Here is a 15,938-nt window from a genome sequence, read left to right as displayed (position 1 = left end):
GTGGGACTATAGAACATTAAAAATATTGATACAATCCAATGTTGTTCAGCAGACACTGTTATAAGTGATAAATAGATTCAATCAGGAGAAAAAAATATTATTTCATGTTGATTATTGACCAGTGCACAACAAGATATAATTTATGTTATAAATAATTATGTTTAAATGGTATTGATACCAAATAGTTTATAAAGACTGATTATAATATGGGCTTTATTTAGTTGGAATAAGGTTTGGAATAATATGTTAATTTATTGTAGGCAAAGGTTTATTTTTTTTAATAAAAAGACAAGATTATTATACATTGTTTTTATTAAAACGATTAACAAAACTTGGGATTGCAAAATAACCCTTGAGTATGTATACAAACTTTCAGTTCTCTATTTTTATTAGTAAATATTGTCTTTACTGTGGTCATTAACAATAAAAGCATAATCAAAATCATATTTATCAAAAAAATATCAGGTGTATTCTGGTTATTCCGAATACATACTTCAGTATGTAATAATTTTCGGAAAAAAGAATACTAAAATAATAAATTAATAATGATTAAGTAAAAAAAAATACATGAAAGATTTCTATAAAAATACAATCTAATATAAAAACCCCATAAAAATTCATTTTCATGTACTGTTACTGAGTTCGCGTATTTTTCTTCCAATATTACCTACAAATATTCAACTCCATCAGCGTGCACTCCTTGCAAATAAATATGCGCCATCTGTCTTCCGTTCCCGGCAACCAACGCTATACGGGGGGTGGCGCTCCGGTGCAGCACGGGGGTGGGAGGGGAGGGCGGCGCCTTGTGCGCGGGGGGGAGGAAGGCCACGTGGCTGCGCAGCGCCTCGCGCGAGGGGAAGCTCTGGTCGCCGTAGATGAGCCCCGGCGAGTCCAGCACCTTCCAAGGGAGGGTCGTGTCGAAGTAACCGCCTTCGCCCTGGATGAAGTGAAAAATATATAGTTCGTTTTTTTAGCATTAGAAAGAACTTGCAAGAAGGTAAGCGATACTGACATGTCTTTTAATTGAAAAACGCTTTTTAAAAATCAAAAAGTACTGCTTATGAAAGCAGAAGAATATAAATGAAAAATTAAAAGACATCAAGATTCAAACAAAAAAAAAAGAGAGAGAGAGAGAGATCAAGAAGAGAGACTTTATTTCTAATGCTAAAAAAACGAACTATAGGTAAAGTTGGCGGCTAACTTGTCAGGGCCGTGACAGACAGAACTGAGCTGAAGGACGTAAGAGGTTTGCGACTTGAGGCAACGATAAGTAGCTAGAGTTAGACCAAGAAAAGTCTGCAGCGATTTTGATAGCCCACGCCGTGCCAGTGTTATTTAAACGTCATAATTTCATAGAAGTTTGACTTTGCGTGGGCTATCAAAATTGCTGCAGACTTTTTTGCGGTCTAACTCTAAGACCACACATTCATACATCAAACACTTATTCAGCAAATATGCGACAGGGGCACTTTTAGGTACATGTAAGTTTTTTACAAGTAATAAAAATAACCAAACTTTCAAAATACAATTACAAACATATATGGAATCAATGAAATATTAGATACTTGATTAGAGATACAGTAGGTACGGGTATGATATGCCAGCTAGTAAAGCGTATAGAACGACAGAAATATCTTAATACTATAGTTCGTTTTTTTAGCATTAGAAAGAATTTGAAAGAAGGTAAGCGATCTTGACATGTTTTTTAATTGAAAAACGCTTTTTAAAAATCAATAACGATTACTTATGAAAGCAGAAGAATATAAATGATCGTATTAGATTCATAAATGTTACATATTTGCCGTAACTTATTTTTTAAATGTGTTTTTCAATTAAAAGACACATCAAGATTGTTTACCTTATTTCAAATGCTAAAAAAACGAACTATAGCTTTTGCCCGCGGCTTCGCCTGCGTGGAATTAGTGACAGCAGCTATAGTAGGTATAGCGCCTAGATAATGCTAATAGCAATCATTCGATTCGCGCATTGCTTACTTCAATTATATGCCCTTGCCTGGGACTCAAACTATCTACCAAATTTCAACTAAATCGGTTCAGCGGCTTAAGTGTGAAGAGGTAACAGACAGACACACTTTCGCCTTTATAATATTAATAAAGTATGGACAGAGAGGATATAGGGTATGGAGGCGGAATGTCAAAGTAACTTTTGTAGCTGACAGTTTAATTAGCTCTCAGTTCACTAGATGACCCTAGTAGTTCTTTTTTGTGGAGTTACGTCCTTTTGGATTTTCGTTTTGCGTTTAGAATTAAACGGAGTTATATATGTGTCTGGTATGGATTATCTATCTAACCTCAAAGGAAGAGACGGCATAGTGCTTGCCCCTCCTGGCAGTGACCACGGACACGAGCGCGCCCTCCTGGTTGACGACGGGCGCGCCCGCGAGGTACAGGTTGGCGGACTCGAAGCTCGGGGCGCAGCGCCACTGCGCGAGCTGCCCGTCGCTCGACGTCAGCAGGATGCGCTTGCTCCGGTTTATGAACACCTGCCACAAAAAATAATCATTTAAGGCGATGGGGGCCGATTTTTGAATTTCTACCACTTGATTTCGTGTATTTCGTTCAATAATATCTCCAGTACCCGGCATTTAAATTCTACTAATAGAATTGAAAACGAGTAGTCAATACCACTCGATTCCCAATTTCTATCGCTCGTATTTCAAAAATTAGCATTTTTTTTTTATTATTATGAATGGGCTTACTCATGGCCACAGACTAGCCGAGGCGTAGACGTGGCCTACGATGGAGCGAGCTCGCCCAGAAGGTGCCTGTTCACTCTTGATTTGAAGGTTGCCGGGTTATAAGAGCACGGAAATATAGACGCCGGCAAGGAATTCCATTCCTTGGCAGTGCGCATAAGGAAAGTAGAAGCAAAGCGCTTAGTGCGAATTGACGGAATATCTACCAAGTAAGGATGGAAACTGGCCGTGCGTCTAAAAGTCCGATGGTAGAATGGGGACGGTGGAATGAGCTCGTGTAGCTCTTGGGCACACTCCCCGAAGTGCAACCTGTAGAATACCGACAGGCTGGCGACTTTCCGCCGATGGGCCAAAGTCTGAAGCTTAGCCGTTAGCTTCTTGTCGCCAATCATCCTCCTGGCTCTGCGCTCCACTGAGTCCAAAGCGGCGAGTTGGTATTTAGCTGAGCCATCCCACAGGTGGCTGCAATACTCCATACACGACCGGACTTGAGCTTTGTAAAGTGTTAGAAGCTGTCCAGGTGTGAAGTATCGCTTCACCTTATTTAGGACGCCCAGCTTTCTGGCCGCAGTTTGTGCTTTAGACTCAATGAAGCTGCCGAAGCTGAGGACTGAACTCAGCTCCATGCCGAGGAGTTCCAGGCTGTCGGTAATAGGTACAGATGCACCCCGGAAAGAAGGAGTCAGGTCGAATGGACTCCGTTTTGCGGAAAATAGACACGCCTGCGTTTTGGAGGCATTGAACGTGACCAGATTGTCATCACCCCACTGGGAAACGAGACTAAGGGTCAAGTTCATTCGCTCAACCATGGCCTCTCTCTGTGAACGTATATCCTCCCTGCTGTCCCTTGCACTAGTCAAATATCTCTCAACAACCGTACTGTCATCTGCATAACCTACAATGCTGGGTTGCAGCATGTCGTTAATGTGGAGCAGGAAAAGGGTTGCGGAGAGAACAGACCCCTGAGGAACACCGGCGTCAATGGCCATGAGGTCCGAAGAGCAGCCATCAATAACTACTCTGATCGACCGTTCACTCAAGAAATCAGATAGCCAGCTACAAAAATCAGCAGGGATGCCGTAAGCAGGAAGCTTGCTAAGGAGACTTGCGTGCCAAACCCTGTCAAAGGCCTTCGAGATGTCCAGTGAAACAGCAAGCGCTTCACCGTTCCTCTCGATGGCCTCGCCGCAGCAGTGCGTGACATACGCTAAAAGATCCCCAGTAGACCGACCTCGGCGAAAGCCATATTGACGGTCACTGAGCAGATCATTTGCTTCGAGGTATGCCAGCATTTAGCTGCTTTCCACCGATTTTCGAGTGACGAAATGGAACGCTCGAGATTCAAAAACGGTCCTCAGAGGACGGATGCTGCAGTTAATCGGGAGGATTGGAAGTCTAGGGGGAAACCTTTGCCCAGCAGTGGGACACCTTATAGGCTTGTAAAAAAATGTATACTAGACATGAGCCAACCATTTTGAAATACAGATTCCAACTTGAGTGTTTGTTAGTGTCAACAACTATATTAGAACACAGGGGATTTTCGATTTCGACCGCTCGATTTCGTTCAGGATATCTGCACTACTAGACATTTAAATTTTACTAATAGAATTGAAAACGAGTGGTCAATACCACTACATCCTCAATTTCGATCACTTGTATTTCAAAAAATAAGTAGCATTTCGCTGTTTTCCACCGATTTTCGAGTGACAAAAACAAGCGATTGAAATACAAAAATCTGGCTGGGAAACTTTGTACTTTTAACAAGTAATTCGAGATTTTTCTAATGAGCCTAAACTCGCCATATTTCACGGGATGTATCAAAATATAGGGTCATACTAAACAACTCCAGAGACCCAGAGTAGGTATTTGTTTACTTTTAGATGTAGGTACAGTGAAACCTGGTTAAGTGGGACCTGGATAAGTGAGAAACCTCTATAGCTGGGACTCATGGTGCGGTCCCGACACTTTAGCACTGAATTACCTCTGTTACTGAGAAAAAACGAACCTCTATAACTGGGATTCATTATTGTGATTTTATAGTCACATTTACCTCTATAACTGAGACAGAGAGTGTATTTTACCTCTTTTACTGAGACTATATTTATAAGATTACATTTTCCTAATTGTTTTTTTGGAATTTTATAGGGAATTGACTTCTGTATCTGAGATAACGTCAATCTATGACCTCTCTAACTTGGACTTCATTGAACAATTTCCGTATTCTTACTAACTCTTAGTCAATCCACAAATTCCGCATTTGCCTAGTTGTGTCTAAACAACTTCAAGTTTGATTTAGTTAATTTATGTAAGTAGTTAAAACTATCGAAACGAAAACTGAAATTTTGATAAGTAACACGAAAAAATAAATTTTCATTTATTAAATTTCTAATACGCACTGAAGTCCATATCAAATTTAATTTAATTTTGAAATATCTATCCTTTGGAGAATCATTCAAAATTAATTCAAAGAAATATTTAAACAGACTAAAAAAATATTTAGGGACAAGGATTATTTTACCTTATTTATTTTTAAAGATACAAATTACTAAATACCCTATTAACCACCTCTATAACTGAAATATACTCTATTCTCACCTCTATTAATGGAACCCTCTGTAAATGAGACAGAAATTTATTTGTACCTGGCTAACTGGGAGCCTGGGTAGGTGGAAAACCTCTTTAAGTGAGACAAATTTGCTCGCCCCTTGAGATCTCACTTATCCAGGTTTCACTGTATATCTATATCGTTACCGTGCATACTACAGCAGTATAGTTTAGCCGAGCCCCACAAAAACCGACCTTTTCAGCAGTATTCTCGTCTAGACGCACGTAGGCTAACTCGGCTAGCGGAGCCAACACCTCGTTGGTGAACACATCGCAGTAATGGTGGGTCGTCTTCGCCAACTCCAATACCTGTACATAAACATAAGGGTGAACAGAAATATACACATAATATATCAAGCATTAATAATCTTCATTTTGTTTGTATATCGTTTAGTTTTACTACTCGCTGCTATAGGGCGCTAGTAGTACTTGTTCTTCAGTAGCGCTGTGTATTGTATAGGTAGAACGCCGCTGAAGCTGGCATACCTACTTGTGACCAGGGCACTCATACAGCAAAACCGAAATTGACGCAAAATATTTCAAGCATTTTTAGGCTACATCAATTTCATCATACGTACATGAGTTTTCTAACTTAATAATATTAAGTTGTATGGGATGTATGGTAAAACTCATTGCTAATATTATTAAGTTAAATCTTATTATAAACTTCTTATAAATAGGTTCTTGTCGTTATATGGAGTGAACACTTTATGCTTATTTATTTTTCTATGACGAGACAAAAATGGACACATAATATTTCACGCTTTATAGGATTTGTTTGGTTTTATATTAAAATTGCCACCATTTAGTTTTTCTACTCGCCACAAGAGGGCGCTAGTAGTACCTGTTCTTCAGTAGCGCAGTGTATCGGCAGAACGCCGCCGAAGCTGGCAAACTTGCGGCCAGCGCGCTCATGCAGCTCTACCGGGATCGACATGGACTCCACCAGGCCCTTGTAGGCCTCGTTCAGCACAGTGCGCTTCGCCATCTTGATCTGAATAATATAAATAAATATTGTATTACCATTCAACAATAGTCCAAAAGCTTACAAATTTCGTCCATAACAAACTCAAATATTCGTGGTGTAAGTAAATATTAATTAGTGATGTACCGACTATTGATTTGGCCGACTAGCCGACTAATCGGCGCTCGAATGGCCGGTTAGTCGGCTTGTCGACCAGATCATTAGTTTCGTATAAGTTTAGTCATTTAGTAATTTATTCAATATTGCATTGTCATGTACATAATTAAGTGTTACAAATTAAAAGGCTAGGCCTGTGCCCAGCAGTGGGACGTATACATATAGGCTGAGATGATGATGATGAGTATTGAAACTTAATTAAATTAAATAATCATTTATTTCAGGCATTTATAACCCATATAAGTATGTTAGTAAGTAATATATACATATAATAAAAATTATACATGCAAAATAACAACGCAATTTTAGTTTAGGCAGGTTTAGATCTAGAACAAAACCAAAACCGGATAAACTTCAAATTTAGCGATTTGTTTATTTAGTTTTTATTATAATTGTCAGCGTCACTGACGCAGACTACAAAAATACGATTATTTATGCCGATTAACCAAAAGATGGCGGTGTGCTATCCGCAACAAGAAGAACCACCTTGAAATGCAGTAAATTCCGAGTAACATGGTGGCTTTTTTACGATAGCAAACCGTTAGCCAGTTTGCGGACGGTACAGCGACATCTAGTGTGCAATAGCAGAAACAGTGTACTATGAAAACTAGCAGAACATGTCGGGTCACGCTTACTTTACGCCCGTAATCTGCTAAGGGGCGTCCATTAATTACGTGAGGTGATTTTGAGGATTTTTTATTTCTCCGCTTTTGTTGTCTGTACATTTACGTACATGTTTGTGATTATTACTAAGGTTTTTACTAAGTACCTTACTGGAATCAGTTATGTAACGCTGCCATACATGACCCAAAAATTTTTTATTAAGCTATGAGCTTCATCACATCTGATATTTGAGTAATTCTAAGCATTTCTAGCCTGGGGTGGGGGGGAGGGTGGGGTACAAAGACGGCCGCCACCCGTCATCTTTAAAAAATATCTATTCTGATCCTGGTGGGTACTTGGGCAAGTTTGGTATCATTTTCGTATAAACCAAAGACGTAGAATTCATTGCTGATATTTGTTTTTTTCAGTTTCATAGTAATTTTACAAGAAAAACGTAAAAAGGTGAAAAATTTGGTTGGAGATTTTTGCTACGCGGAGCCGAAACTACAAAAGATAGAAAGTTGAAATTTGCACACTAGATTACATGTATAAAGTGTACAAGAGATAAGAAGCGATTTTGGGAAATTCAACCCCTAAGGGGGTTAAAAAGGGGATGAAAGTTTGTATGGGGTTCAAGTTTTATTTTAAGCTAGGAATTTGAAACTTCGTAAAACGATATATTATAAACATACAAGAAAACTAATTTCAGCGTTTTTGAAAATTCATCTCCTAAGGTGGTGAAAAAGGGGTTGAAAGTTTGTATGGATATCAAAAAATTTTTCGAACGCGGGACTTGAATCTTTGTATTTGGGGATATTATTAAAAGACAGGAAAAGTAATTTCAGCGTTTTGTAAAATTCATTCCCTAACAGGGTTAAAAAGAGGTTGAAAGTTTGAATCCATTACAAATCCGAGTAGACACACATTTCTTATTGCCTCCCAGGCTTGAAATGCTTAGAATTACTCAAGGAACATATATGATTAAGCTCATAGCTTAATAAAAAATTTTTGGGTCAACTTTATAACTGCCTCCGCTACCTACCTCATCCATCATGCAAGCAGCCACAGCCCCTGTGACGTGACCAATCAGCTGATAGCGACTCGATATGATAGAGGTGAAATATTACCTACTGTTTATGTATCTTCTATTGTACTAACTTATTTAACATTAATAAAATGCATGGACGGTACCAAGGTATGTAGTTATGACTTAAGAGTTGAGAGTGCGTCCAAAGTTAAAACAGCCGTTTTTTTTTTCGAGTTTATGAATCGACGAATCCAGCAACATAACAATACACTCTTTTTGTTTGGGCAGTCGTGTAAAAACTAGTTGGATGTATTCAAAAGGTACTTAAATACGAAATACAGTACGTAGCGGCCCCTTTGTTTAAATATATTTCGTTAAATTTAAATAATAAAGATTATTTAGCAGTGGCGCTAGTATGCACGTTGATGGGCTCTTAAGTAATGCTACTGTATGTTTTGCAGAATGGATTCTGTATCCGGCGATGCCTAAAGAATATCGTTTGCTTATCCTTGCGACTCGTTGGAATATTTTAAACCTATATTTCATACACTTATTTATTTTAATTTCTTTGACACACACTTCCACACACTTACCTACACTTCCAAATCTTAGTACATATACTTGGTCAAGCAGATCTTGTCAGTAGAAAAGGCGGCAAATTTGAAAAATGTAGGCGCGAAGGGATAGCGTCTCATAGAAAATTTGAATTTCGCGCCTTTTTCTACTGACAAGATTTGCTTGACCACCTATACCTACTTTATCTTAATAATTATTATCTTTTTAATAGTCATTTGAGGAAGTGCCGCACTCTTATGGAAGCTGTTTAAACCATCATCTTATTGAGGTTACAGGCCAATGATGATGCTGATGATCTATTGTTTTGTGAAGTTACTTGTTTTTTTGTTAAGTGTTTTTTACGCATCTTCCCTTAATTGATGGAGAGACGTATATTTAGGTAATAAAAAGGAAGGAATAAAAAATACTACCTAAGTACTTGTATACTTGTTAATAACAAGTTGTCATTGATGTTGTAAAAGTGAAAATAGGATCGGCAACGCGCATATAACAACCCTGGAGTTGTCGACCGGTTACGATGAGTACGAAGCTGTACGCTTATTTACTACAGATGTTAAAAAACCTTGACCGATAACATACAAATATTTATGTCAACTTTTGTTGACGTAGTAACAATTTACGTACCGGTAGATAAATGATAAAGTAGGTATAGGTATAGGTATTACTGGGACGAATTATATAATTAACGCTTGCATTGTATTTTGTTTAAGCATGGCAGAATTCAAAGTCACCTTTAACTTAGGACAAAATTGGGAAATACTCTAAACGCCACTTGCAGATCCCACTAAACCGGGGTTAACCAATTAAACCGTTAACCCTGCGTCAAGTTGTACTGGTAAACATGGTAACTCCAGGTGTAACCGGTAAACCCCGGGTGACTAACCCATATAGCCCATATGGCTGGTACATATAGCCCTAAATGTAAGTACCTATCTTCCCTAGTTATAGCATTTAGAATTTCTTACATGAAACTTTTGGTGTTAATTAAAATATAAATGGTTAAAATGGTTTAATAAAGACGTTACCGTTACACGTTCGTTATGTCTAGCAATCGAGATTTTCCTTCTTTTACACAAAACTAACTTTTAGAACGTTATTAGAGTCCGCCTAAGCTAACTTTGCACTGATTTGAATGTAACAATTTAAGGTAGTCTCATTACTTATTAAAACAAGTCATATTTCTTTAGACGACTGATGACATTGCCAAACTTTGTGAAATACCATGTATCTTGGCCCGACTATAGCTGAATTTTAAATGTTAAGCACTAACCTGTATACTTTTTAGCTCAATGTCGAACAAGTTTGATAGTTTTTGTTCTGGAGATACGTGTGGCGTCGGCTGAGATTGATAAACAAGTGTTATCACTATCAGCGGCTGATAGCGGCTGACCCGATGCAGGTGAAGCCGAATTCATGAGGGCAATTACTTTTAAGTAATCTACGATAACAAGTTAGGTATATATATACAATTGAATGTTCGCCGGCCGGTCTCTTCGATATCGGATGTCGGATGGTCATTGAAGAAACACAGCTGCTAGAAAGTGCCCAAATATATGGCATCAAGATTTTTCTTTCATGGTTAACGCTATTTAAAGCGTTTTGCCAGACCCTTTACACGTGCAGCCTGTGGACAAATTATACTAAAAGAGCCCTCAATGCCCTGCGCGTCCAGTACAACAATGGGTTCAGGATGCTGTTGGGACTGCCTCGTTTTTGCAGCGCGTCCGGAATGTTCGCGGAGGCGCACACTGACAGCTTCGGTGCGATAATACGCAATAGAACTGCCTCTCTGCTCTCTGATGCGTCGCGTGCGTGACAGTTCCAACAGCCTCTTGCGCCTAGTGTTAGAGTCACCTGCTTGCGCCTTCTGGAAACACTGGGACGATGTACATATGGGCTCCAGAGGCTTAGTATATAAGTTGTTATAATTTATTAATTTTGTTATAATTTTGTATAGGTTTAAGTACTAACATAATATTAAGGGAATGTATACTAACACTATGGACATGGTCTGAATTAAATAAATTGATTGATTGATTGATTGATTGATTAAGGTTATATTTTGAACAAGAAATAAAAATAAAAAGGCGCTTTTTAAATTGTTGATTCTTTGAGGTCATAATCTGACATTCGATATCGGATGGGGCAATATGAAAACGCTCTTATGATGCCACAATTTGTCATCTCGGACGATCTGTTATTCTAGTATCCTACAACAACAGGGTGATTAGGTAGCAAATTTATTAGAACAAATAAACAGTCGTATACACACTAACTAACTACCAACTGTCGTGTGTGTGTGTGTGTGTGTGTAACTGTCGTGTCGTGTCGTGTCGTAGTAGTTAAATAACTACTGGAATATAAAAACTGGCAGTATAATAATATATAGTTTCTATCTACTGCTCGCCGTGGGTCGTTTATTTTGTTCAAGAGCATTCAACTTACTACTTTGGCTGACTCCGATCGAACTCGTGCCTGGGGTTTTCATTAGTTACCGTAAAATGGGGTGAGTTGGGTGAAATTTGACTGTCAAACCTCGATAAAATTTTATTTTTACATGTGAAAACTGAATGGTGTATATGTCGGCGGCCGATCGTAAGGCAGATCGTAATGTTCCTGTGTAATGTTTTGACGATAGTCACATTAAACCAATATATAGGTAGGATAGGTTCGTTAGGTTGCTTCAGATGCCCGAAGGGCAAATTGCCCAAAAATAGGAGGGCTCCTATTTTTGGGCAGCGTAGCGGGGCTCCGTCGACTCAGGGATCGAGTCAAAGATTTTCACGTTTCACGATATGCCTAGGAATTTTACGATATGCCTGATCTTACGATCGGCCGCCGACATATATAATAAGTGGTTCTGACGTTTGTATTTTATTTTGGGTAGTTCCATTTTATAACTTTAACGATAAAGAGGAAAACCCACCTCACCCCGTAGTGCCTCGTATTTGGGGTGAGAGGGTTTTTCATACAAAGGTGATTTTGGAAGATTGTTGGATCGATTTTTTTTTATTATGCGTATTACTATATTTACTATAGCCCCATTTTAAATTGGAATACATTATTTTTGTAGCAGTAGCCTTAAAATCTCTTCTCACCCCCCTCTCAAACCTTCTCTCCCCATTCATAACCCAACTCTCCCCGCGAAACCTACTCACCCCGTTTTACGGTATTTGTTTTACAAGGCGGCAAAGTTGTTGCTTAACCGCTCATGCTAATATTGACATCCGAGCAAGCAAAAGATTGCAAAATTAAACCACGGGCGTAGCGAGTGGTTCGAATTACGGAATCGTTGCGAGGGTTTCAAAGCACGAGGGTTAAACAAAATTTGCCCCCGTGTGAAACACAAAATTTTTCACCACACCAACCCGAAGCAAATACTAAATGTAAAATATCAAACAAAATCAAATCCAAATGAATGTAATTAAATATGTATCATCCAAAATCATCGTTTAAAAGTCAATTCTATCAGCAAACATAAGAAAACCACTCAAAATTTGCATTTGATTACTTTGCCTCACATGTGAATAAAATGCAACTTTGCTATCAGTTTTTAAAGTGCAAAGTAAGGCTGGTGTGGTGAAAACAAAATTGTGCCGGCGTTTACTATTTTTTCGAAAAACCAACAACTTATGGGTTATTTGACTTATTTTATTTCGGCTCAGAATCACGAGGACTATTGATTTAAATAAAGAAAAAAAACCGGGCAAGTGCGAGTCGGACTCGCGCACGAAGGGTTCCGTACCATAATGCAAAAAAAAACAGAAATAAAGCAAAAAAAAAACGGTCACCCATCCAAGTACTGACCCCTCCCGACGTTGCTTAACTTTGGTCAAAAATCACGTTTGTTGTATGGGAGCCCCATTTAAATCTTTATTTTATTCTGTTTTTAGTATTTGTTGTTATAGCGGCAACAGAAATACAGCATCTGTGAAAATTTCAACTGTCTAGCTATCACGGTTCGTGAGATACAGCCTGGTGACAGACGGACGGACGGACGGACGGACGGACGGACGGACGGACAGCAGAGTCTTAGTAATAGGGTCCCGTTTTACCCTTTGGGTACGGAACCCTAAAAATCACAGTCACAAAACTGGGGCCAAATGTACAACTGTCAGATTTCGCATCCACGTCAAATCAACAGTTGATTTTATTGCATACTGAGTGTTGATTCCATCAACGGTGGATAATATCATTTGGTACAGCCAAAACTCAACTCTAAACTAAGAGTGGTTCGGTTTGGTTTGCTTGTCACCCTAACTGTGGATTGTTAATGTCAAATTTTGACATTGTACGTATTCGAGAACTTATGATTTTTCCCACATCAACGGGAGATCAACACGATACGTCAAACGTCGCTTGTCGAATAGGGGTCCTGACTTTTCTTGGGACACTTATTTTTTTCCTCTTACTCTTAGTAACCGATAGTTCTCGTAATGCTGAGTAGAAATAGTTAGCCCAAAAGTTAATGGTTTTCCGAAACAAGTTTAAGTTTTATACTTTAAAGTGAAAATGCGCGCCTACGATAATTTGACCCCTAGGGTCTTCCCAAGCTATTCGTGAGAGACCTGCAGACCCTGGATGGGCCGGCAGATCTAGCAACTTACGTAGGAGCTTTGTAGAAGTTGCAGGAAAGGCGCGTGGACCGCTCACCACAAATGAAACCTCGGAGCTTCTTCTATTTCTTTTATTAAAAAGAGTCGAAGAAAGATTTTTACATTGTACGGCACAGACGAACACAATTAATTAAATTACGAAACACTAACTACATTTTAATCAGGTTATTTGGACAGAGCGATACATAGATATCTTGACGGAGGCCATGACGGGAAGGAAAGGGGAAGATGTCAAAGACCATAGACTTATATATAGGTTCTGAGCATAGACAAATAGGAGTGAGTTTAAGTAGCTAACATGTATACTTGGTCAAGCAGATCTTGTCAGTAGAAAAAGGCGGCAAATTTGAAAAATGTAGGCGCGATGGGATATCATCCTATAGAAAATTTGAATTTCGCGCATTTTTTTACTGACAAGATTTGCTTGACCAGCTATACTAATATGGATGGTTTAGGGAGATTATATATTTTAACAATTCGCAATCAGAGGAATAAAGGAGGAATAGTCAGGGGATAAAATGGTTTGACTATATTATACCCAGATTATACCTAAGTGTGTTGTGTTGAATTGCCACGAAATTATCAGCAGGCGCATTCTTTCATACCTAGTGCCATACCCTCTAACCGCCCAGAGACATATAAAAAGGTCTCCGGTTCCATTCTAATTTGTACTTTGTGTTGACAAAATAAAATTTCATTTTGCTAGAGGATACAATTGAACATTTAGGTAGGTATTTAGGTAAGTAAAATTAACAAACTTAACTTACCAACTTTTGTTCTGTCGTACCTAATAATTAACAAGTGTTTAGTTTACTTGGTATCAAAATATCAATATCACACGACAATACGTGTTCATCAAAATACCACTACACTAGTCACTATCAGTATCACTATTTCACTAGTTATATAAACTGTAAACAGTATTAAAGATTAACTACAACACGTTTTTTAACTTTAGCGAAGAACGTCTCGACCCAAATTGTCCGTAGAAATAGAATTCGAAAGTTAACGTCAAGCGTTTATATAAGGCGTTTTCGGAGAATTTTGTCTATGTCTATGGTCGTCCAAGATCCCCGGCAACGGTCCGAATCGTAGTAATGTAGTAAAAGGCTTCTACAGACGATGCAACAAATGGTATACGATTTTAGACTCGACACATGCGTGGTGTCATTCAAGGTCATAGTTCTGGTCTTCAGAACTCAAGCATTGCTGGTGAGTGCAAATTCCATTAGAGTTAGACCAAGATTAAGTCTGCAACTATTTTGATAGCACACGCAGTGCAAGTGTTATTTAATACGTCAAAATTTCATAGAAGTTTGACGTTTAGAATAACGCTTGCACTCTGCGTGTGGTATCAAAACCGTTGCAGACTTATCTTGGTCTAACTCTAACACGAATGCTTGGAAAATGCGGACATGTGTCGCTGGTATTTAATTGTTATAGGTACATAATTGCCGTGGACCAATTTAGTGGTTATTTTCTTGGAGGCCTCGTATTTTCTCTAATGTATATTTGGGGCTTTAGAAATCGGTAGTTATGCCTATAGGTAGGTATGTTCTAGTATAGGCAATACATGGAGTTAGATTAGGGAATCATTCTGGCTCTGCCTAGAAAAACCAAAAACATCAGGCACTTTAGGAAGACGACCTTACAATCGTAGTGTCAGGATTAATATAAGTGCACAAAAGAAAGAAATCATGTAGGTACAAAAGGAAAACTTAATGATGAGGCATTTTACACATACTTTAGTTGACAGTAGGTAAAAGTAAAAGTAACCCCGGTTACACACGTTAACTATAAATCGAAGCGATTAATCTGTGCAGTCCGATTTGCGCAGTTTTATCTACCGTGTGTATGACAAATCGTTGTCGATTATCGTAACGATTTGTCATACACACGGTAGATAAAACTGCGCAAATCGGACTGCACAGTTAAATCGCTATGATTTATAGTTAACGTGTGTAGCCGGCATAAGTAAGTAGCAAATCCTTTACTTAATTTTAAAGAAAACTTACCTTGCATAACGCGGGCACAGCGCAAACCAATAAATAGAAATATGATTTCAGCATCTCACTATTGTGAAGCAAAACGTTAAAATTAATGTGTTAACTACCTAAACACGTGTCTCCGATGTCAACGGGGAATTAAATACAATATTACTGCGTAGTTCATTGAGGTGTGTAGGGTTGCCAACCGTACTATATTATATATTATTGTACTATATTTTGGCTCTCTGTACTATATACTTTTGAAAAAATATATAGTACGCTAAAATACTATATTTCCGATTAAACGTATATTACACTCATGTTTAGTATTTTATCTAAAAGTACTATCATCGTCATCATCATCTCAGCCATAAGACGTCCACTGCTGAACATAGGCCTCCCCCTTGGACCTCCATTCGCACCGGTTGGAAGCGACCCGCATCCAGCGATCCAGCGTCTTCCGGCGGCCTTAACAAGGTCGTCCGTCCATCTTGTGGGTGGGAAAAGTACTATATTTTTTTGAAATGTACTATATTTTTGATGCCTTATTCTGGAAAATACTATATTCCACCAAAAAAAAGTTGGCAACCCTAGGTGTGATTGCTAATGACTTAGCTAGAGCAAGTCTCTCACAAATCACAATCACATCAGTTACATGAGAGTCGGG

At 38.6% G+C, this 15,938-nt stretch overlaps 1 protein-coding gene across 1 annotated transcript; it reads right to left on the bottom strand.

The window, feature by feature from the left end:
• Positions 1-648: 648 nt before the first annotated feature.
• On the bottom strand, positions 649-15,367 carry LOC134674938 (poxin-like). Its single transcript, XM_063533096.1, has 5 exons — positions 15,299-15,367; positions 6,165-6,314; positions 5,516-5,629; positions 2,312-2,503; positions 649-937 (listed from the first exon to the last, which is right to left on the bottom strand). Exons 1-5 carry the CDS (start codon positions 15,350-15,352, stop codon positions 668-670), a joined length of 780 nt encoding a protein of 259 aa, XP_063389166.1. The 5' UTR covers positions 15,353-15,367; the 3' UTR covers positions 649-667.
• Positions 15,368-15,938: the final 571 nt, after the last annotated feature.

Source organism: Cydia fagiglandana, chromosome 20, assembly GCF_963556715.1.
Source record: "Cydia fagiglandana chromosome 20, ilCydFagi1.1, whole genome shotgun sequence".
Classification (NCBI taxonomy): Eukaryota; Metazoa; Arthropoda; class Insecta; order Lepidoptera; family Tortricidae; genus Cydia; species Cydia fagiglandana.
This window is presented reverse-complemented; position numbering and strand designations above follow the sequence as displayed.

What these genes read in the sequence shown, in the direction of transcription:
- LOC134674938 (XM_063533096.1), bottom strand. Translation starts at nt 15,352, where the DNA reads ATGCTGAAATCATATTTCTATTTATTGGTTTGCGCTGTGCCCGCGTTA. An exon ending in ACTGCGCTACTGAAGAACAG is followed by an intron (nt 5,630 to 6,164) that starts GTACTACTAGCG and finishes GTTTATGTACAG; the next exon opens with GTATTGGAGTTGGCGAAGAC. An exon ending in ATGCCGTCTCTTCCTTTGAG is followed by an intron (nt 938 to 2,311) that starts GTTAGATAGATA and finishes CACTTCATCCAG; the next exon opens with GGCGAAGGCGGTTACTTCGA.